General features: G+C 40.6%; 1 protein-coding gene across 8 annotated transcripts in view; it reads right to left on the bottom strand.

The window, feature by feature from the left end:
• The window catches only part of LOC104587890 (E3 ubiquitin-protein ligase UPL1-like), a 45,995-nt gene that overhangs the window by 14,405 nt on the left and 7,410 nt on the right, over window positions 1–24,180 (bottom strand). For 4 of the 8 annotated variants that reach the window (XM_010245652.3, XM_088894730.1, XM_088894732.1 and 1 more), the window contains exons 2-13: window positions 15,708–15,803; window positions 15,418–15,624; window positions 7,250–15,205; window positions 6,849–7,166; window positions 6,124–6,325; window positions 5,748–6,034; window positions 5,368–5,657; window positions 4,022–5,156; window positions 3,787–3,933; window positions 3,591–3,671; window positions 3,143–3,368; window positions 2,889–3,028 (exon numbers count right to left, since the gene is read on the bottom strand). In XM_010245652.3, the coding sequence (XP_010243954.1) occupies window positions 2,889–3,028; window positions 3,143–3,368; window positions 3,591–3,671; window positions 3,787–3,933; window positions 4,022–5,156; window positions 5,368–5,657; window positions 5,748–6,034; window positions 6,124–6,325; window positions 6,849–7,166; window positions 7,250–15,205; window positions 15,418–15,624; window positions 15,708–15,803 (11,085 nt within the window). The remainder of the gene's footprint in view (window positions 1–2,888; window positions 3,029–3,142; window positions 3,369–3,590; window positions 3,672–3,786; window positions 3,934–4,021; window positions 5,157–5,367; window positions 5,658–5,747; window positions 6,035–6,123; window positions 6,326–6,848; window positions 7,167–7,249; window positions 15,206–15,417; window positions 15,625–15,707; window positions 15,804–24,180) is intronic. The other 4 variants (XM_010245653.3, XM_088894734.1, XM_088894735.1 and 1 more) reach the window with 3 other exon arrangements.

The raw sequence follows: 24,180 nt of genomic DNA, 5'->3' as shown, positions 1-24,180 counted from the left end.
CTTCAAGATAGTACCTTGGCAATGATCTTGTAGAAGCTATGTACCAAGCTAATTGGTCTTAAATTCTTAGTAAACAAGCCAAAGAGTTGATCTTCAGTTTTCACCTATAGTATAGAAATTTCTTCATTAAGAACCTTTTCCCTCACAAAGTGACGATCAATCTCAACATGCTTGGCTTTCTTATGGAATATTAGGTGGGATACAATGTCTATGGCTGCTTGGTTATTGAAAAATAATCCCACAAGTTCTGCAGTGGGAAAACTGATATCAAACAACAAGTCCATAGTCTTATATCGTACATCAGCACTGCTTCTTTCAAGAAGTTGAATACTTACAAGCAGTAAAAGTAGCAATGTTTGAATTTCAATAATGTTGATAACCCAAGTTGTAATTTGTAAATAAGTCACTCAAAAAGTAAAAGAGTACCATATAACAGTCTGACCACACCTAAAAACCAGTTGCGAGGTTGAAACCATACCATCAACAGCAATAAAGATGGCAATTTTCAACGTAAAACCGGGGCCCCGCTCTGCCCTACCCCAAACAGGGCAGGGATGGGGAAAATATTTTTGCCCCGAACCAGGGACAATGTTTGCATATAATTTTCCAAACCCGATGGTAAATTAGTAAAATATCCCTAGATTTAATATTGATTTTTGAAATGTCTCTAAGTTTTTCTTAAATTCTTAAAATCCTAGGATCCCATAATTCCATTTATAAAGTACCCTCAAATTGTCATAATTCAATTCCTAAAATACCCCCAAATTCCCATAATCCTATTAGTAAAATGTTCATAAATTAGATTAATTTTTAGGTGGTCACCTCGGGGTGGGGAAAATTCAGGGATTCCCCATCCCCGACGGGGAGTGGGTGCCCCACCCCATGGCCATTCCTCAGTGGAAAATTTGCAGTGTGTGGGGGAAAAGAAATTTTAGGACTCTTCAAGGAGAAGGAAAGAGGTGTTGCAGAGATCATTGATAGTATTTTGATAAAGGTAGCTCATTGGGTCAAAACATCAGATTTATTTGCTCCTATCTCCTTTGTTCATATTTGTAGGAGGTGGCAATTAGTGGCTGAGTCTTCTACTGGAAAAAATAAACCCAGTGCTGTTTGCCCTGGAGACCTCCACCTCTCCCTTTTTACAAGCTGAACTTTGATGGCTGCATCTAGGCAACCCAGGGCCTTCAGGAGTTAAGGGGAGTGATCAAGAATAGTGCAGGAGATATAAATCCCCCTATTTTCAAGACCAATTGGTATGGTGACTTCACAAGAGCAGAACCCTTGATGGTGCTAATGGAGTTAAGAAAGTTTAAATCTCTTAACCATTCAAGTGTCATCATTGAAGGTGATTTGAAGGTTATCACAAATTGGTTAAAGGGCAATCAAGAGGAATCATGGCACTATAGACATTTAGTAAGGGAAATAAGAAGTACTTGGGACAGTTGAATACTAGCTTAAGTTGGGTTCCTAGAGTGGCAAACAGCATAGCTGATGGATTGGCAAAACAGGGGGCAACAAAAGAAAATATGTTTTGGGATCTGCTGTTGTAGAAGTTTCTCATTATGTATTGCACTGACACTGTGCCCAGCCGAGACTATTCACTTATGTAACTCCCTTTTTTTCGTAATTTTAATTGTTTGTACTTCACTTTTTTTTGTGATTGCTTATCACCTATTTGGATGTAGTTCTATTTTGTTATCTTAATGAACTTTCTTCTTTATTTACTACCAAAACAAATAATTTTAATTAAATTTGTATTGTTACTAATCAAAAAACCTATGCCACCAAACTAATAAACACAGCTGTTGCATCATTAGATAGCCTTAGGAATCACCACACGTAGCACTCCAGATCTGCTGATTATCCATTAGCGAGATCCATTGTTGAAAACCCCAATAGGTATGCACCTTCAAGTGTGTAGGTACAGATTGTCACATAAATACAAAACATGGCCTATATTTACATGCCAAAGCTGCATTCCTACTGGGGATCCAGCCATGGATCCCACTAACAGGTAACTCACAGATACCAACACCACACATAGAAATCACATGCTAGTATGGCAAATAGAGACATCACCCACTGCTGTCACACCACAAACCAGTCACACTAAGCATATCTACTATATTTGAGACCTGCATCACTTGCACACCATAGCCCTTGTTGAATATCCACAGAGGGTCTTCACACGAACACAAACACAATGACCTGATCACTCAGAGTGAACATCACAGCAGCAATGGAATTCTCAGGTCTGGTCTCTAGTTAGAATTGAGCAAGCAGAACTAAGAGAATAGAAAAGAAAGAGATGAAAAGAAAAAAAAATAGTGGTTCAAGAGGTTTCTATTACTCTGATACCTTGTAACAGTGGTTCAGATCTTAGAAGAGGGAGAAAGAGAGAGATCCCAACTTGAAGAGAAAGAAGAAAGGAGTTCTATCCTGTTTGTAAGTGGTCCCTATACAAGACCCCATTACAGGCACAAGCCACTTATATCTAATTCGATAAAATGGTAAATTATAAAAAAGCCCCTACTTAAGTAACTAAGTGGGGACAGACCAATATAACCCCACTTATATCATAATGGCCAGAATACCCAATGCTACTCGTACACCCATTACATTAATGATTCTAACATATAGTATGGATACTATGGTCAATGACGCATGATCTGCAAAGATTTACAATTATTAGCAATTTACTATGCCAATTTCCAAAGATATCCATTTGAGCAACTACAAGATTTAATCGTTTCTGAATGATCAAAAAAACAAGGATTCTATTCTTCGCAAGTTATAAATGCTTTCATAATTAATCTCAAGAAACATCAAATTTACAAAATAAATTAAGAAGTAAACAACTTAGGAGAACAGCAAACTATTCCATTTACCTTTGATGTTCCAGTGACAAACTGCAGAAACCTTGCCATGTCTTCCTTGTTGAATGTTTTAACAACCTCCCAGAACCATTGAACAACACTAGTTGCAGTTGTATAACCAGTATACTCCGTATTGGCTTTCAGATCATCCACTGCGAAGATAAAGCATGTTATCAAAAACTTACCAGTACATGGTATATATTATCCATAAAAGGAGCTAATTCATCAATTAAAAATTGAATATCTTAAAGGGCAGTCCAACTCACAATCAATTTCTGGAAGCCCACTGATTAGTAGTTCAAGTTCTTTGCCATTAAATATTGAAATAAGTTCCCGTGGAATTAATTCATTGAAACCTTCCAGGAATGAGTTTATTTGAGGACGGATGGCATTTGTTAGGATGTGCTCAGCCACTAGGTCCACATATTCATGCTTTGTTTCTTCTGTGACTCTGATATTCCTTCCTCCAGGTATAAGCTCATAATCGGTGACCTTGCAGAAAATAGGAAGTTATAAAGCATAAGTAGAAATAGAAAAGTCTACACAATCAGTTGAAAGTTTGCAAATGTAATCTGAGTGCAATTAGACTTGATATATGGTCAGATGTAGGCAATAAGCTCCAAAAGGTCTTATAAATTCATGTGAGCTGAAATGTGCATAAATTTTGAAGATTAAAATTGCTTGGGCAACAAATATTTCAGCAACCTCCTTTACCTCAGTTTTTTCATAAAGTATATGCTTCTCTTCATCCGCATCCATGCTAAATGTCAGGTCAGGTATGTCACTCACGTCATTCTGATTTGAAATATAAATAAATAGTTATTACTCCGTTTCCATCTAAGCACAACATTAATTGCCGTGGCTTTGTAGAGAATCATAAAAACTATGTAATGCTATTGAATCCACTAACCTCAAGCATCCACTTCAAATTTTTGTAGTAATCAGGATCAACAGCCTCTATATCATGGTAGGTCACCTTCACACCAAGAATGTGCTTATAGAAGGACCGAGTGAAGTAGACATCCATAAGTTGGCCATCAAAGAGTGCCTTAGCAAACTGTAAGAGGACCAACATCATAAGAAAACGCAGCCTGCAATACAAAAAAAACTAGTTTGAAAAGGAGAATGTTTCCAGGTAAATTTACCACACGGCCCACAAATTTGAAATAGGAAAGATGCTCAGTTTGGTAGACAGAATTTGGATTGGGCTGAAATGTTGCATTGTTTCCCACAGTAGTGAAAAGCAGAGCTCCTTTGTCAAAAATGACCCTAGACAGCAACTGGTACCATTCTCTTGTCAGACCACCAGCATCAATCCCCTCTTCACCTTGGAACTGCACAGTTAAGCGCCCCTTCAGGTCTTGACTCGAACGCATCCGCAACTGATTATATGAGTCCTCTAAGACATATGCTCGGCGAACACTTATGCGCAGAGGCACAGAAGGGTGTTGCTCATGTTGTTGCCTGATTCTTGAGCGGAAATATGCTCTTTTGTTGTCAAAATCAATCAACCTTGGTGCCTTCAGCATTATACAAAGTGATTTCTCTAGCAACCCTGGATTTTGTCTGATAAATGCATTCAAAAGGCGACGATGCTTCTCAGTGAATCGGAGAAATGTCAAGGTTCCATCAGGCCTCCTCTGCAAACTCCCAGCACCTTTCGCAGGTGTTCCCATTGAAGTACCTGCATACTCCTTGACTTCTCTTGCAGTAACATTAACATGGTCTTGTTGCACAATGGAATTATTTTCTTGTAACTTCTCACACAAAACAAAGAAAGCCTCAATAAACGGCAACAGCCTCTGGGTTCCAGGAGGCAGAGGCGGAGAAAGAGAAGAAACACCTGCAATATAGTCCCCAGCATTTAAATTTGACATTGGTAAAGAGAAGGGCGAACTTTGCCCAAGTTTTGTCTCAGTCATGCTTATACAGTCACTCAGTTCTTGCCACAATGGCTCAAGTGCATCATTTAACTTCCACATGATGGTGTGCTCTTCCTGTTCCTCGTCATTCTCTTGGCTCTTCCTCATATCGTCTATAGGTGAAGTGAGTGTGCTCAGTGCCTGTAATACACGTAAGATTGCAGCTCCAGCCATAGACCCAGCACTCAAACCCAGCATGTGTGTATTCTTCAGTGTAACAAGTTCATCCACTGCTGAACTACTCAAGCGATGAGCTAAACAAGCTAACTCTGAAGTAAAGAATTTCCGATGAGGAACAGCAACAAATGCTAACTTCTTCAGTACCTCAGTCGCAAGCAGATAGACCTTGTCTGACAGCCTAATCAGTTAATAGTTCAAATTAACTATTCTGACATTATAGCATAAATGGATAATAAAGAAGACTAAAGAACAACTGATGCATAGAAAATTTACTTGTAGATGCTCTACTGAAATTGTAAAAGGCAACATGAAAATTTTAGAATGTTATATTTAACAAACAAAACTATTGACAGATAACTAGATTAGATATCAGTCCACAATAGAATTACCCCTCATGAGCAAGAAGGCTACATAAGTTACACAAATCAGACTCTGGAAGCTGCAAGAAGACATCATATGGACCAACACTTCTCTTCTCATCCAAAGCAGTTACCTCAACCCCACCTTTATCTAATTTTTTATTGGGGATTGTTTCTGATATAGGAGGATCTATCTGAACATCGCCTGAAGCTTCATTGGGATGTGGACTTTGAGAATTGACTGAAACCTGTTCAGAATGTAGCCGACACTCTACCTTTGATGCTGCAGTATATACAACTACATGGAGCACACCAATGACCTGACAAGAGGAATTAGAACCATCATATACCAAAATCTATGAGACTGAATAACATTAAAAAAATCATTTCCACCAGGAGAGTATTAATACCTGCTCAAGATGAGCACTACTACGTAAAAATAGAGGTTGGTTCAAAAGCTTCAGGAATAATATTAGAGGTATATCCTTCTGAGAGGCATCCAATGGGTTTGACAAAGCAAGTCCTTCTACAATTTTCTCCTTGCCTTTCTCCTTCTTGACTTCTGGAAGTGTTGTGCTTGGAGATTCAGGGATCAATGAGGGATCAAAATAAAACAAGATATTTGCGACAGAAGAATGATTAGCAGCTAGATATGTCAAAATCTCGAGAACTCGACGCGACACCAAAGGTGGAAGTCCTGCATAAAAACAACAAAACTCCCAATAAGAACATAGTCACTTAAACTAATACATTTAAAAAAAAAATGAAGACATCAAAAAGGAGTACCATTCAACAACTGTGGCCGACCATACACAACATTCCATTGACAGCCATAAAGTCTTTGAGATGTAACAGTGGAAAATCCACCAACAGAACCTTCAGCCACAGGCCTAACGATATCAAGCAAAAGCTGAAGTAGCAGCCCTCGTGTAACACTGTGTGCACATAAGTTCAACAAGAGTCTCTGAAGTAGGCCTTTTCCGAGGGGCTTCCAACATAAACAAAAAGGTCAGCAAATTTTCAAATATTTTAATTCAGAAATCCAGAACTGAATCATGACATAATCTGTAAACAAAGGATAGAGACATCATGAAGCCTTCCCCCCATATGTCATATAGTAAATTTTAAGTTACTACTTATTTCAATTTTCATTTATTTATCCTATTTATTTATTTCAAATAACTTTACATGTTAACTACATGGTTCAGATTGTTCCTTTTTCCTTTTAATAACCCTTTCTGTTTTGTATGCATATATGGAAATACATATTTAATGCTAGCATATTTTACTGATCTGTTTAAAGAAAACATAATTGATACACTTTCAGAACGTAGATCTTATACTAGGATAATTTAGTGTAGTACTTGGAAGTGAATTGATAATTCATCTAAAATTTGGTCCACCTGGCATCAATACAGATACTTTATCCCACCAGAAAGAAAGAAAATAAATTAAAAGGAAATTCCAAAAACCACAAGAAAAACCCCAAGTAGTTGTTAAATAGCACATACCTGTGCTAACCTTAAGAGCCGAATCAATGCTTTCAAAGAATTGGCATCCAAAAGAGGTGCACCCTCAATTTCCTTCACCTTCAAGCTATCTGCAATGGCAGAAACTGCCCTTCGACCAATTGTAATCCCAACACCCCTATCCATTGCTGTCTGCCTATCAAACCCCAGACCATTCCTCCTACCATTAAGCCTGTGGCTGCTTCCAAAAAGGCTGCGAGCCTGATAATGGCTCATTGCTCTGTCCCTGAGCATTTGGGCTTCAGCAAGTAATGGAGAAGGCAATGCTGACAAAACTGCTTCTGATGAAGTCAAAAGAACCTGGAATAGAAGCAAAAAGAAAAGGTTATTTCAATTCAATATGGTATTAATGAGGATAGGATGAGACAGAGCAAAATATGAACCTCTTCTCGCAAATCCGCAGGGAAAGTAGCTATAATTGAAGCATTATCCATGTCAACTGGTTGTCCTGCTTGCTGAGACTGCGCAGCCCTTTGTGCCCGTTGTTGTGCTAAAACTTCTGCTTGGATATCTGGAGGAAGTGCAGCCAAAAATTCAGGGTCTATACCTTCTTCAGTAGATGGTACATAATTTGGAGTTTGCACCAACTGTGCTTGTTGGGAAGCTAAAACTTCTGCACGTAGATCTTCAGGTAAAGCCTCTAGGAAAGTTGGGTCAATGGCGTTTGCACTAGAAGCCTCATTATTAACATTGGCCAGATCAACTTGATTAGAACCTTGAGCAGCTACAGTGCTTTGAACAACTAATGGAGCATCTGCACCACCATCAGAAACAAGCATGGGACACTCAGTTTCACTGACTTCAGGGTGTGAAGCATTGGTTTCATTATCAGCAAATTCATTAATTGAAGAAGCATGCCCATCACCTGTATCAGGCAGAACTGAAACAGAATCCATCACTACAGGATTAATCAACTGGCTATCTGTTCCTGAAGGTCCATTATAATAAGCACTCTGAAGTTCTACATCATGAGGATTTTCTAGCACAGAAACACCTCCTTGACACTGAGGAGCACCATGTAATTCAGTGGGTGGGGTACCAAACTCGCCGTTTTCCTCTAATTGCCCAGTGGAAGTGCCTTCATCATCATCATCCAGTTGCCTTGACATGGATTCCTGAACCCTTGCACTTTCCTCTGCTTCTCCAGAATCATGCTCTGCCCTGGTTTGTCCAAAAACTGATTCAGAAGGATGAGAATCAATTTCATTTGTGGGATTCTCCCATTGATGTGCTGATTCAGTAAGAATTTCTTCATTCTGAGCTCCATTTTGTTCACTTCCAACATCATTCCTGGTTATGATCAGTTGACTGGAAACATTTGATGGTGGGACATCTGATTGCTGCTTCTCCTGTGGCCCTGAGTTCTCTGACAGCCTCTGAGATGGAGGATTGTTTGCGGATGCAACACTACAAAACTGAGAAATAAACAATTCCTCAACTGCCTGTGCAATTGCAGAAGCCTGACCACCTGCTTGTGGCTGGCCATCATCAGTCCACCGACTATCACCGGGCCCTCTTCGACCTGTCATATGCAAAGGGTCCATTCCTAATGAAAAATCAATTAAAGGTGGAGGTGCAGCACCAACAAAGCGGTCACCAAAGAGAGTAGCTGGCACATGTTCAGATGGAAGAACAGGAGCATCAAACATATAAAAGTGAGCAACATCAAAACTTCCAGTTGATAGAGCTTCAAAATCTCTGGACGAGTTCCCAGACGAGGACCACAAAGAAACTGGATCCCCTGACTGGGATGGCCTCAGGAGAAGTGGGTGTTGAAAACCACTTCCATCTAATCCAGGTCGTTCAAGGAAAGTCCTATTACCAGTTTGACGGCGGCGCTCAACACCTAAAGGCCTCCGAATACCAAATATATCATCCACATTCACCCCCTGAAAAGGCTCTGCAGCAATATCAATAAGACCACTTCCACCTCCAGGTCGCCCAAGAACTTGCAAATGATCAAAACCATCCAAGACCTCCCTCCACCTTACTTCTATAACATGGTTCTCATGGAAATCATCATCTTCATCAATCATATCATCATTGTATTCATCTCCAAGTCCATTATCATCATGGTCCTCCACATCAGTATCAGCCAGAGACATCAAAGCAGCACCCTCTTCTGCTATATCCTCATCTTCATCGTCATCTTCATCATCATCCTCACCATCATCCCCCATGTCCTCATCATCTTCATCACCCATATCATCATCATTCCTGTGCTCAACACGAAAAGTCATCTGAACCCCATCTCTGTTCCTTATAATACCCCCTTCTTCCATCTCTTCATGAGCAAGCTCCACTGTGTGTTCCATAGGTGGGTCATTGGGCATAGTTTCATCTGCTCCTGTTCTCATATCTTGCTCTGTAGACTGATCTTGATTTGCATCATTATTCCCTTCATTAGAATGAGGCTGAGGCAGTTGTTGTTCAGTTTCAGCTACATTTCTAGTCTCTCTTTCTATGCCCCCATTCTGACCATGCTCTACATCTTCACAGGCTTCAGTTCTTCCACTTGTACCACAAGACTTTTTCTTGTTGGCCCCATCCAACCTGTATACTTGCTCATTGGCATTAGCAACCCTTGTTAAACTCTCCAACACCTTTAGTATAAGGTTCACAACTTTTGGAGCATCAGGATGATCCAAATCAATCACTTGAAGAATTCGAGCCAGAGACTGAACAATACCTCCATCTATCATTGTTTTTGCTATATCTGGTGAACAACCAGGACCAGGTAAGTTGCTTGAAGATGAATTTTTTGACAAAATGGAATTTACCAGGTCAGAAAAAGCTAGAACCTTTTTATTTGGCAACAAAATGTTGTTGGAGCAACTGCTCTCTAAGCTAGAGAATAAAGACAAGGTCCTCACAATTTCAGTAATCACTCGTCTACGGCCTTCACCAGAACGACCACAAAGCACTACCAGAAACCATGAGGCCTTCTCGGACAACTTATCTCTCCACTCTTCAGCAGTTTCCTCCAAAGGCAATGGAAGAAGATGGTGCAAAACATGATAAAGTATCCCACCATGTCCAGGTCCATCTAGTTGACTAGCTCCCCGGGTTTGACTAGTCTCTAAATCCCATCTCAAAATAACTCCAACCGCATGAACATACATTAGAAGAATATCACTCATCAATTTAAGTACAAAAGTCACCTTGGCTAGTATAGCAGATCTTTCTGAGAAGTTATCAGACTCCATTTTCCTTTCATCAACCTTTGACTTACCCTTTTCCTTACTAGCAGGTTCATCAACCTCCATGGGCATTGAAGTGCTAATACACTCTCTTTGTTTATTTGGTGGTGGGTAGCTCATTATTATTTCCAGAAGCTGGTCAATTACTTGAGTGAGGTTTGCAGGAACTCTTTTGTGGCCCTTAGAACATCTTGCCGATCCATCATGTAGCTTATTTTCAGGTATCCTGACACATTCACTGGAAGATACTCCAATTTCAGCACCAGATGCTTTTGACTTGTCCTTTTCCTTCTCTTTTTCCTTTGATAACACAACAATAGCCCTCCCACCTGATGAATCCAATTGACAAACTGTAGCTGCAGCTCTCATGAAGATTATAGGATCTCTAGTTATAACAGGTGCCATGGATGTCAAAAATGTCCTAGGGGAAAGACGACCAGCATGCCGGCTGAGGATGCCACTCAGAGTTTGTCGTATCTCCAACTCCATAGCTGTTTGTAGTGTTTGTGGATCTTCAAGAAGATGTCGAATGATAGCAGATGCCACAGTGTCATAGCCAGGGAAAAAACAACTTCGTGGAAGGTTAAAAAGTGCAGTCAAGCCTCCACTTTCAAGAAATTGCAGAGCTATAGAATGAGTTTTGGTCAATCGGGCACATAACTGCAAAACAGCTTGCATAACCACAGCTGGAACATGTTGTTTTATAAATTCACAAGTAACTGATAGTGCCCTATGGCACTCATCAAGAGTCAGATAACCAGTGGACTTGCCTAAGATCTTCTCAAATGCATTGCCAGATTCTTTAATATAGGCATCTGTAGCAGATTTCTTCTCTGCAACTGATGTTGGCATTAATAAGGAAATATGCAGTCCAGAAGAGTCTGTTAAAGATCCAGAAGGAATTCTATCAGTATCATCAGAAGGAAATCTGGGTTTAGATAGCAACATGTTATCTAGGATAAGCAGTAGTGCACTAACACATTTTGGGACAAGAACCCCTTCGGACTCATTTTTCATGGTGAAATTTGTCAAGATATCTAATGCAGCAGAGACAATACCATTCTCTGCAGCAATTTCTCGTGTGCTACCATCTTCAGAAAGAAGCAATGCCAAAATATGTGATACAGCACACAATGAGCCACTATCCTTCAAAAAATTTGATGGACAAAGCTTCAACTGTTGAATAAGATAAGAGACCACCTTTGGGCGATCTTCTCCTTTATTCCTATTGCAAAAAGCAACAAGCAAATCCGTCAAAGGGAAGGCCATTGAATCACTGCTTTGAAACAGCTTCATGGATGCAGTAAGAATATCATCTACTGGAGGTGCCTCCATTCCCTTGTCTTCTGTCAGCAAATCCTGTGATTTATCAGTACTATCCTCTTTGGAGGTTTCTGATGAATTTCCCAGTGACAATGCGAGTGCTCGAGCTAGCTCATCATCTTCCTGCACAGAATCTTCAGCATGACTAAACAACCACTCCATAGCCATTTCAACACTATTTGTTTCCACCCGTCTCAGTGCTTCCTCTGCTCTTGCTCTGGTAAAACCCATCTCAACTATTGTAGCAATGGTAGCTTCATCAGGAGGAGGGCCCATGAACCGTTGGATTATAGTTCCTGCAGTACCATTACTACCCTTCTTTAAATCCCCAACACCAGAATATATGTATGTAACAAGTGAAACCATGGAAGTGATGAAAGCTGGACTGCAATTAGGAAACATGGGATGGTTCCACACAGGAAGTATTACATCCAGAACTTGAGATTGCAGCATACGGATAAAAACTTCTGGGTCCCTTGGAACAGGGAACAGCCCAATGGATAGCCCCGCTGCAGCAGGCTGAACAACCAGCTGGGCTTGAGAAGCAGAGTTAGACAAAAGCAATGCAGAATTAACAAAATATTCAAGCACACGACAATAACTCTGTAATGTATCAAGCAACCACGAGCTATGAGACAATGTGCTCCCTTCAGATGCCTTTTCTGGATCGACACGAGATGCAGGAATTGGGTATGGTAGCGTCCAAAGCAACTGACTTGTAGCCTCAAATGTGGTTAAGAGTTCTTTGAAAGTCCCATGAACATAGAAGTTGTTTACCAAGGCTGTATTGCATAAACGACGTCTACTATCAAAAGTAAGTGCCACCATATCATCCACAACTTTTCCTAAATACCGACACTTCACTGACAGTGCAGTTTCAATCCCAGCAGATGTAGCATGACCTGTGAAACCAAGAGCCTCATAAAATGCTTTGGATAAGGCAGCTGCAAGGCTCTTAGAAGCGGAATTCAGTGACCCAGATTCAGCTCTGCGACGACTTGGAGATGTAAATCCCTTAACAAGAGTTGCATAGAAAGAACGTATAGCAAAAGCAAGCTTGTTCAGATTTTCCAAACCAAGAACATTAGGGATTTTCTTTTTAGCATCTAGGGCACAGGTATCTGATACATTTGTAGAACCTTCTGAATCAATGTTTGAACCCTCCATCTGCCGACCCGTCCTTCCACCCCGTATACGTGTCAATCCATGTCGACCATGACGATGTAAACCTTCACTAGAACGGACCACTGACAGAAACTCCTGCTCTCCGTTCCAGTTAGATTGAGAACCACCCCTTACTGAAACAGGATTCGTGTATCTTACCACTGGAACATGGTTTGAATCATCATCACTTTCCCTGCCCACGGCATTAGAAATTGCTGCATCTGTGGTTCCATTTTCTTGATCAGCATCCCTCTTTTCATCCACTTTGACGTCACAACATGAAGATATATGCCAAAGAATTTCCTTGTAAGCCTTCCCAAGATCCTTTAAAACATCAGCATCTGCAGATCCCAATTCAGATACCATAGTAGTGGTCCCCTTCAGAAGAAAATTGGACAGTGAGAGAATGCCTTCAAGAGTAGAAAGACATCTTAAGACCTTTGTTTGTGTTGCAACTTCCAGCTCAGCAACCTGAGTCCCTCCAACTGAAGTTAATAATTCATTTGTTAACCACAAATGTTCTCTCAAGAATGTGCATACTGCCCGAGAGAGAGAAGTGGAATGCTGAGGCGAGAAGTTTTTAAAAGCAATAGATATACTCTGACCAACTGACACTGAAAGAGGCATTAAGGGCAGAGTGAATAACTGCAAAACAGTTTCAATTCCTTTCTTCTCAATAAATATACGGCATGTTTCAGCATTCTGAAGAATTGTTTCTAGAAGGCGGGCAACATTGCTTACACATTCAGGAAGAAACAACTCAATGTTGATCAATGAACCATCAGAAGACAGTTCAGCTGTCTGCTCAAAACTTTCCATCTTGGATGAATCACCATCATGTGATGATACCAAATTCCCCTCCTCTCCATCAGTCTCCGTGGGAACAGGAGTAGAAGAAAACAGTGAATCATTGGATGGGCAAGAAGTTTCCACTCCAGATCCAATCTTGGAAATAACATTCAATATCTCAATTAACATCTCCACACCAGGTCCACGCAATGAGGAAGCATGGCGCATTAGTTCATCCAATCCTGTAGACAAGGAACCTGGTGTATCACCACTAAGAGCACGTAAATATGTTCGGGAAGTAAATATTTTTACAAAGCACCTCAACACATTACGATCTTTCACAGCTTGAAGACCATTGTTGTTGAGGCACAAGGCATCTAAGCACTGAGGTATGCAAGTTACAGCTTCAGCAGAACAAAGAACACCACCCATTATAGCATCAAGGAAGGCACAAGGCAGGCCAGCCGCATCTAAAGCAGGAAAACAGGTTGGATCTTTATGAATAAGATCACTCATAACAGTTGCTGCAAGTGAAAACACCCCACCACCAAAATCCTTTGCTCTTCTGAAAATGATACACAAACAGTGTGGCAACAAACTCTCCTCTGAACCATAAACTCGAGTAGTGGTTCCAGGAGCATATGTCCCAAGTGAGATGGCACGTAGTAAAGCTTTCATAAGTACCCGGCGGTGGTAAGCAACCAATGCTTCAGAATAAAGAGGCTGTGTGTTTTCTAAATCACTAGAAGCACCAAGGATGACTTGTTTGCCTTTCTTACCACATTGAGAATCTTCATCATGCTTTTTCAAACCCCTCTCTACATAGGAAACTTCTACCTTTAACCGAGCAATAGTATCATCCAAACCTCCCAAATCTCTGAACAATGCAGCAGCAGGGTTACTATAGTCCATGAAAGCTTCCAAAACATGAACTGCTGTGCTAACCAAGTGCAAGTGCTGGGGATATGTATCTTTAAGAAGAGGAAGAAGAGTAGGTATAAATCCTGATTCCCGCAGAGCTGAACAACCTGAAGATGATGAGACTAAAACAGTAACAAGAGATAAAAGAGCCTCAGCAAAAACAACAGACCATTTTGATGAATCATTGGAAATAGAATCAATGGCCTTCTGCATGAGACTGGGTAGGATTCCACGGTTCCCACCAGATGCCACAGAAGTCAGAACTGTTAGCTGACGAGATCGGTCCTGGCACACAGCAACCAATGATAGAATACCCAGAATCTGAATTTTTTCAGGTACAGCGTCTTCATAGATTAGCAGTGATACTAGTTCATTGACAAACTCTGGCTCATTGTTAAAAAAAGCAGCCAAGTCATCAGCATCATTGCTTGCCTGAACAAGAACTACAAAGGCATAAAGACGAATACATATATACTGCTGTCGCAAGGTTAAAGAGTTAAAAGCCCTTGCAAATCGTAACCTTGTCAAAAGTGAAAACCTTAATCCAGAAGGAACTTTGTACTCTGTTACTAACTTATTAAGAAGTTCAAGATCACTCTCTTGATAAGCATTGACGTTAGGCAAATGAATGACTTTCAAACCTTGCACATCTGCAGTTGGCAGCTCTTCTAATGAATTGTTGACTGCATAAAACTCAAAATGGAGAATGGAACCCAACTCCAAAGCAGCAGTGTCACACCCATCTTGCACAGAGCATGCAATTAACCCAAGGCCTTCCTCCTTGCCACCCCAACCTTGACAAAAAGCAAACAATTTTGAACACAAAGAGGCATCTCGTATGGAACATTTCCCAATTGTTTTCTTCAAGAATGCAGCCAATGTCTGTAAGCTAGCCTCAACCACATCCGCATCAGTGGAAGAAAGTAAAGTTGAAAGATGCTGCTGTATTTGCAGAAGAATAAATAAATGAAATGGAGAAACAAGATCAAATTGAACAAAGATAATAAACATTGATGAAGTTTGTAATTCTACATTGAACATGGGAATTTGTACAGGTTACAAAGATCTGGCACAATATCTGATTCTAAGTATCTAAAGAAGTAACAAATATAAACAAGTAAAAGAGGACAACTCCCTCAGGTAACGGAACATACTTCATAAGAACTATAGAAGTGCTTGTTTGTACAGTTCTCCAAGATGATCCTTATAACACGAAGAACTTGAAGAACAGCATCTCTGGGAAAAGGAGGATCAGCAGCCAAAAAGTTATCCTCAAGTTGCAAATCCTTCCTCAATTTTATGTACTTTTCAAAGAATGAATCAAAATGATTAAAAAGATCAACCCAGTGGTGAAAATCTCCCTGTATCAAGAAAATTCAAATAATCATTATACAAATTTTATGTCAGCAGCCATAAAATCGTAGAGAAAAGGATCAAATCACACCTTATCAAACTCCCAAATAAAACCTTTTAGAGGTTCTTCTATATTCTCAAGTGGAACAGCAGTAACATTGTTAATAAACGATCTGATTTTTGGAGGCTGAAACCAAAGAAAGAACATTCAAGATTGTTATATTTCTAATGATTGCAAACCCCGTGAATCACAAAGAGCTCATCTTGATAAAACAAAGATATCACCAACCTGTCATTTTGCATGATACAATTTCTCAAAAAATACTAAACCAGATGTTAGAAAATTGCTTTTTGGATAATAAAGTACTGCATTGTTATGCCAAAAAGAGAGAAACTGCAGCAATTTACAGAATTACATGGTAAAAGAAACAAAAACCACAAACATCTATACACATGTATAAAGACTTGTATACTAAAAATTACTCTCTCCAAATTTCTTGTGAAATGTTCATATTTTAGCCCCATAAGTTCATTCAAAATCAGCTTCCAAGCAACTATAATCAATATCCTTAAACTTTTCATAAATAATCAAATAATTAAAAAACAAATAAATTTAGTAGGTATTGCAACACTAACTACACAAAAATACAATTTAATATAGCAGTTTAGATACAAACAGGCATTTCACATGTACCTAAAGTTGTTCTTGCAAGTGTTTGAAACTGGAAATACATAGGAAGACATGTGCCACACATTAGATTTATCTTAAAACATTGCAGAAACTCAACTCAACTTGACCTTAATCCCAACTATTTAGGGTCAGCTACACAAATCCTGTCCCGCCATTGTGTTCTATCAAAAGCTATGTTTTCTGTCAAATTGCAAGTCCTTCAATCACTCTTTATCAATCTAGATTCATGCTTTATTTGGTCTTCCCTTTGATATTTTAGAGCCTTCTGCTTGCATCAAATGACTCCTCACTTGTGTAGTCATTTATCGTCTATGCACATGACTAAACCATCTCAGTTGATTTTCCTTCATTTGCCTAACTAGAGCTACTCCCATGTTCTCTCTAATGTGTTGTTTTCTGATCCTGTCCTTTCTAGTCAGGCCACTCATCCATCTCAACATCCTAATCTCAGCTACACTCATTTCTTGAATGTAGGAGTCATCCATTCAATAGAACAAATTATAAAAGAAATCCAAACAAACTACAAATTAAAGTCCCACTGATTCCATGGGCATGATCATGCGACAGAAGTGCTAATAGTTATTCAAGATTCTTGGTCATTCAAGCAATTTGATTCCATGGGCATGATCTTGGTTATTCAAGATTTTTTAATTTTATTTTAATTTCCATTGCAATATGATAACAAGGATCCACTAGAATCTTTCAGTGAGGACCTGATTGGCTCTCTATTATTTTCTAAGGGTTGTGGGGTTCTTTTGTATATACAATGTCTTTTCTGCATAGCATTTTGTAAATCCCCTCACTGAGGGTGTCTCACCTTCTTTTATAGATATAATACAATATACTTTTTACTGCCTTTCAAAAAAAAAGGACCCAGAGTGAGGCTGATTAATGGAGAGGAGCACAGAAACTCAACCATAATCCTTTGAAAATCACGCACCAAGATTCCTTTAAAGTCCACAGAGTTAGTTGCCCATAAGTTACACAAGTTATATGAGAAATCGAGTCTTCAAAGGATCTGGATTTGTTTTCAAATATCAAATTATTTCTTTCTCCCCCCCCCCCCCACCAACACAGCATGTACAACAATACATCAGTAAGTTTTTTCCTCTTCTTCCGGCCTCTACCCTGCCACTACCAAAAAAAGTCCACAATGTGCTTGGGAGTTACCCAGCTGTTCTCCCCGTCTCCAGGCAGTGAAGGAGGTGCTCAGCTGATTCTCCATTCCAAAGGCATAAAATGCACGCATGAAGGGAAATACTGATTTTGACTCTGTTTGGATCTAATATATTCTGCACAGTAACCTTCTTTCAAACAAAGAAAAAAAATAAGGAAAAACAAAAAACCTAATATTTAGGAAGCAAGGAAGTTTACAAGTTTATAAAACTTAACGAATGTTCACTGTGCATCCTTCATCCTTTCCTATTCTAACTAACCTAATGGTTATGAAATTCCACATTTTCAACCAAAAAATGAATAATAAAGGAACCACAAACAAAATAGAAAATTTTTAAGCAAAATAACAAGGGTATAGATTAAAAACACTGCTACCAAAAGTGGCTACTTGGCACTTACAACCTAGGGCTTAGGCCATAAAGCACAAAGGGCATCACACACCCAGGTTGTGTGTAAATAGCATGTCTATTAAAAGAATGTAGAAGTTATTCACATATTATCTAACATATAGAATATTGTTGTTGAGCCGATCTTGGTTCTTTTCTTATGATTATTCTTTTCTTCATTCTTGTTTAGTGGGCCTTTGTTTAATTGGTCTAATAGCCTATTATTTGATGGCTTTTCTTGAAGAGTAAATGAAAATTTATTAAAAAAAAAAAAAGAAGAGTACAATCCAAATGGTGACAAGGTGTCACCACTGCTCACACAACAAACTAACTGTTAATAAGAGCAGACAACAATCCAAATTACAACCGCTGAATTTCTAGAATATTCCAAAAGTTCCTCCCCATTTCAGATCTGCTGATTTGATTAAATTCTGGTGGCACCCAAACCCAATCCGCTACTAGCTTCCCAACCAAAGCAACTAGAGTTTCAGTGTTCTTTGAACTGTCTTCAAAAAGCCTTCTATTTCCTTCATTCCAAAGAACCCAGCACACTGCAAAAGGAATGCAGCTCCACACTATCCTTGCTTTCCTGGTGCTGTTTAAGTTTGGCCAGGAAGAGAATATTTCTGCTGTAGAGCTAGGCTGGAAAACACTCACCCCAAATAAGAAAAATAGAAACTCCAAATGACCTTTGCTGTCTTGCAAGAGTAGAACAGATGAAAGACATTTTCTTCGCTCTCCCAACATAATATGCAGACATTTTCCAGGGAAATCCCTCTGCTCTTTAGATGGTCAACAGTAAGTATGTTGTCCAAGGCCACTAACCAAACGAAAGCTTTCACTCTGGGAGGAACTAGGTTCCCCCAAATCCCCTCTACTTGATCTGAGTTCAGCTGATCCTTCACCAACGCCATGTAGAAAGACTTTACAGTAAACACCCCATTCCTGGACTCTTTCCACCACAATCCATCCCTCATTGTGGGAGATACTTCAACTTTCTGAAGTATTTCCAACAGCTAAACACATTCTACTACCTCCCGGTCCAGCAAAGGTCTTGTGAACTTGGGGCACCATACAATCTGGTCACCCTCCCCCAGTTCAAAACAGTGGGCTACCTTGACTTGATGTTCAGTCAACTTGTACAGCTTTGGGCATGCCTCACAAAGTTTTCCTGCTGCACACCACTCATCCTCCCAAAATCTTATCCTTGATCCATCACATACCTTAAATTTAACTGAAGATCTAAACACTTGATTGAAGTGCATAATTCCTTTCCAAACACTCACACCATAAGAATTTGAAACCTCCCTTGATTCCCAGCCAAACCTCACCAACCCATATTTCTCAGCTAGTATCCTCCTCCAAAGAGACCCTCTCCAACCCAAACCTCCACAGCCATTTACCCAAAAGGGCCTTGTTGAAAACCTTTACCCTCCTAATTCCCAAACCCCCTTCCCTTTTTGGCCTGCACACCTTTCCCCAATTAACCAAATGGTATTTCTTTACTCCCCCTGCTCCTTCCCACAAAAAAAAAAAAAAATCCCTCTGTAACTTCTCAATTTTTTCTGCCACCTTTGCTGGAATCTTGAGTAAAGAGAGGTAATAAGTCAGTAGGCTGGAGAGAACACTTCTTACTAATGTGATTCTGCCCCCCAGAGACAGATACTTTGCTTTCCAGCTCTCCAGCATTTTCTCCACTCTTTCAACTACCAGCCTCCAAATTACTGTTGCAGAAGTTTTAGACCCTACTGAAAGACCCAGATACTGAAATGGCAGTTCCCCTAACTGACATTCAAACACCATAGCAAACTGCTCCAGCTCCTCCCTCCCTATTTCCCCCACCCCAATCAAAGAGCTCTTAGCTAGATTCACTTTCAGTCCTGTGAGCATCTTGAAGTTAGACAGAATAGCCCCAAGGTTCAGCACCTGGTCGACTGAAGCATCCAAGAAAATGAGAGTGTCATCAGAATATTGAAGATGAGAAATACAAGGACCCTCATCACCCACTTTGAAGCCTTCAACCCTGTTAGAGTCGACAGTACAAGGGTATTTTGGTCTTTTGTCTATCTAATTGAGAGTGAATAGTCTGTTTTATTCAAGTTTAAGTTATGTGTCCCATTTTTAATGAGGGACAATACTGTCTTTTGTAATTCAGCTTATACATTATAAATACAAAGTGGGTCGGCTGGGTAGTGAGACTTTTCTCTTCTAGCCGAACCCTTCTTCTCCTCCTCTTCTTCTTCTTACATACTTCGAACCTAGAACTGAATAGGATTAATCTACCTATTTACATGGTATCAGAGCAATAAGAAACCAGTTCGATTTTTAAATCTTCTCTCATCTTCCTTCGTCTTCCTGGGATCGCCGCCATATCAGATTTTTTTTGAATATCTCTTAGACAGATTGGAAGTTCGTTCTTGGAGGTAAATATGCCTCCAGTTGCTGTGGTGGTGATCGTTGTGGTGGTTTACTAAATACCCTCTATTTGATGGTACGAAGAGGGCTGGCTGTGGACAGGTTTGAACAGAAATTCCTATTCGGCTAGTAGTGGACTGCGGCTGCTTCCTTTTGGTTTGGATTTCATTTATGTGGCAGTGTGGATTGGTAGGTATGCATATGAACCTCTTTTCATTCTGTTCATACCTGGATATGTGAGTTGAAAGTAGGGTTTTCGAATGCTGAATTCATGACAGCAGCAGTGTGGTCATAATTATATTTTGTTGAGTAGTGTGTGATGTGGTGCTGAATGGTAGAATGACCTCTCCTAATGGGATGGCATCAACTGGAGATGGTAGTGACAATAAGGCAGGTGTTATGATTTCTCCTAATTACTTAAATGTTCAAATGACCTCAATTAAGTTGAAAGGTGAGAACTGTTATGGGCACACCATCCGGTAGTGCACTGCGGAGCAGTCATAGGCAGCAGCACGCACGGCAGGCCACACAGCAGCAGGCACCGCCTGGCAGCGCCGCACAGCAGCGGCACCATGGCGCGCAGTACGCACCGCCAGGCAGCAGCGCGCACCCACCCGACACTGCACGGCAGCGGCACCATGGCGCGCAGCACGCACCGCCAGGCAGCAGCGCGCACCGCACGCACTGCACGGCAGCACGTACCACGCACACGCCCGGCACCGCACGGCAGCGGCACCATGAGCCACGCGCACGCACTGCGCGGCAGCAGCACTGCGCGCACGCACCGCGCGGCAACGGAACCATGAGCCACGCGCACGCACCCGGCAGCAGCAGCAGAGCGGGGCCCACACATAGGGGTGGGCCCACCCTTATCTGGACACGTCAAGCCAACTCGTCGCCAGCTTACCTTATCCTTATCTTATCCCTATCCCTTATCTTATCCTATCCCTTATCCTTGTCTTATTTTATCTTCTTAAGTAGGAATTGTGTTACCATTAGGAGTAGGTAATTAGAAGTTTTAGTTTAAGTTGGATTACCCTAGCCTAGCCGAATCCAACAAGGGATTCTCTTCTGTAATCTCCTATTTAAGGAGCTACGAATTAAAATAAAGGATTCAGTTTTTCAGCCAAGAAAAGAGTGAGGAGAGTTCGGGTGGTCTCTTGGACAAATCACCCATTCAGTCCCGCAATAGGGTCTGCACGCAAGGGAAGGCAGGGCATTCGCACCGTGGACCGGCCCGTGATGGGATCCTACGCGCGGGACCATAACAAGAACTATGTGCCATGGGCCAAATCTGTGGAGGTGTTTTTAAAAGCCAAAAAAAGGTAAAACATGTGAGAGAGGAGAAACCCCCCTCTGATTCTCTAGGGTTTAGTGATTGGGAATAGGAGGGTGCACAGATTATAACCTGGTTGTGGAATAGCATGAAACCTAAAATTAGTGTGAATTTTATGTTCTTGGATACAGCTAAGGAAATCTAGGACCATGCCAAGAAACTTTATTCCAGCCAAGATAATACCACTAGAGTATATCAGCTTTACCAAGAGTACTTTAATTCGAAGTAGGGTAACCAAAGCTTGGAGGAATACTATGCAAGCATGAGAAATCTCCGTAATGAGTTTAATGTATATCATCCTCTGACACCAGATGTTCAAGTTCAGCAACAACAACGAGAGCAACTTGATGTGACAAGGTTTCTAGTGGGTCTGAAGGCTAAATATGAACCTGTTCAAGCACAAATACTGGGAGGGTCTGCTCTCCCCTCTCTTGAAGAAGTGTTTGCCCATCTTCGGAGGATTTCTATTGATTCTACAAAGTCTTCTCTCTCGAACAGATCTGGTTTTGTGGTGGCTAGAGGGGGATGTCGTGGAAATAGAGGTGGTGGAAGTGGTGGCCGTGGGTTTCCAGGAAACCGAGGTGGCCCTATGTTTAATCGTTCTAGTGGCCGCAGTGGAGGTCGAGAGTCAGGGGGAGGTCGTAGTAGAGGAATGAGTAATGGAACTAGAAAATGCACATATTGTGGATTAGAGGGACATACTATTAATTTTTGTTATGATTTATATGGTCCACCCAACACTTGGGCTAACCATAGTGTGACTAGTGGTAGTGGTACAGTTAGTGAAAACCAACAGACTGATCAGACCCCCTCCACATCCACTAGTGCTTCTGGGAAGGAAATGTTGAGTGTACCACGTGAGGTATATGAGAAGTTCCTTCAGACATCCTCTCAGCAGAATACAACTACTCTTGCCCATTCAGGTATGGCTTGCTTGGCTTCCAAACCCTCACACTGGATCATTGACTCTGGAGCCTCGGATCATATGTCTGGGACTCCAAATGTGTTTTCTTCACTTTCTCAATCTTCTACATCCAAAACGGTTACCATTGTTAACTGTTCCACCTCTCTTATTTGTAGTATTGGTGATGTTGATCTTACCTCCTTATCTTTATCCTCTGTTTATATGTACCCAAGTTCCCTTTTAACCTTATGTTTGTTAGTAGATTAACCAAGTCACTTAATTGTTCTATAACCTTTTATCCCTCTTCTTGTGTGTTTCAGGATCTCAAGACGGGGATGAAGATTGGTGGAGGGCATGAGGCAGGTGGATTGTATTACCTTGATGGTGGTGGCCCACCAGTAGCCTTTCAGTCATCTCTTACTCCTCTCCAGTGGCACTGCAGACTTGGTCATCCATCTCTCAAGGCTCTGAAGTTGTTAGTTTCGTCCTCAAGTCATCTTCCATCGTTGGATTGTGAGTCATGTCAGCTTGGGAAACACCATAGAGTCTCTTTTAGTCCAAGAGTAGATAGTCGTGTGTTGAGTCCTTTTTCTTTAGTTCATTCAGATGTTTGGGGTCCAAATAAAGTGGTGTCATACAATGGTTATAAGTATTTTGTAATTTTTGTTGATGACTTTTCAAGGATGACATGGCTCTCTTATGAAAGATCGAAGTGAATTGTTCTCTATTTTTCAAAAATTTTATGCTGAAATACATACCCAATTTGGTGTTCATGTTAAAATTCTCCGCTCAGATAATGCAAAAGAATACACCTAACACCATTTCAAGAATACTTAGAGCATCACGGGATAATTCATCAAACTTCTTGTTCTTATACCCCACAACAGAATGGAGTGGTTGAACGTTAAAATTGACACTTACTTGAAACCGCTCGGTCCATTGTGCTTGATATGAATGTTCCAAAGCGTTTTTGGAGTGATGTTGTTCTGACATCATGTTTCCTCATCAATCGGATGCCTATGTCCATCCTTAGAAGTCAATCACCTTTCTCGGTCTTGTTCCCTACTCTTTCTTCATTCCCTCTTACTCCTAGAGTCTTTGGTTGTGTTTGCTTTGTTTAGAATTTAGGACCTGGTTTAGACAAGTTAGATGCACGTACTACCAAATGCATCTTCCTTGGATATTCCAAGACCCAAAAAGGGTATAAGTGTTATAACCCTAGCTCTAATCGATCCTCTGTGTGTTCAGGTGTCACTTTCTTTGAGTTAGTCTCATTTTTCTCGAGTACTGAGGTTCCTTATCCTGCTCTTGTGGTTCCACTTCCTATTCCAGTTGAGGACCCCCTTCCCGTGGTTCTTGTTAGGTGCCAAGGCATGGGATTAACTTGTGTCAAAGGAAATATGTCCTTGACCTACTTGAAGAAACAGGGTTGTTAGGTGCCAAACCAGCCGAAACACCTATGGAACCTAATGCTAAGTTGAGTATTGATGCAGGGGAAGAGTTTGATGATCCTAGAAGGTACAGGAGGTTGGTGGGAAAATTGAACTATCTGATTATCACACGACCAGATATATCATTTGTTGTAAGTATGGAAAGTCAGTTTATGCAACATCCTCAGGTTCTACACTGGGAAGCAGTTCTAAGGATAGTTAGGTA

This window comes from Nelumbo nucifera, chromosome 1 (genome assembly GCF_055504915.1).
Source record: "Nelumbo nucifera cultivar China Antique chromosome 1, China Antique-T2T, whole genome shotgun sequence".
NCBI lineage: Eukaryota > Viridiplantae > Streptophyta > Magnoliopsida > Proteales > Nelumbonaceae > Nelumbo > Nelumbo nucifera.
This window is presented reverse-complemented; position numbering and strand designations above follow the sequence as displayed.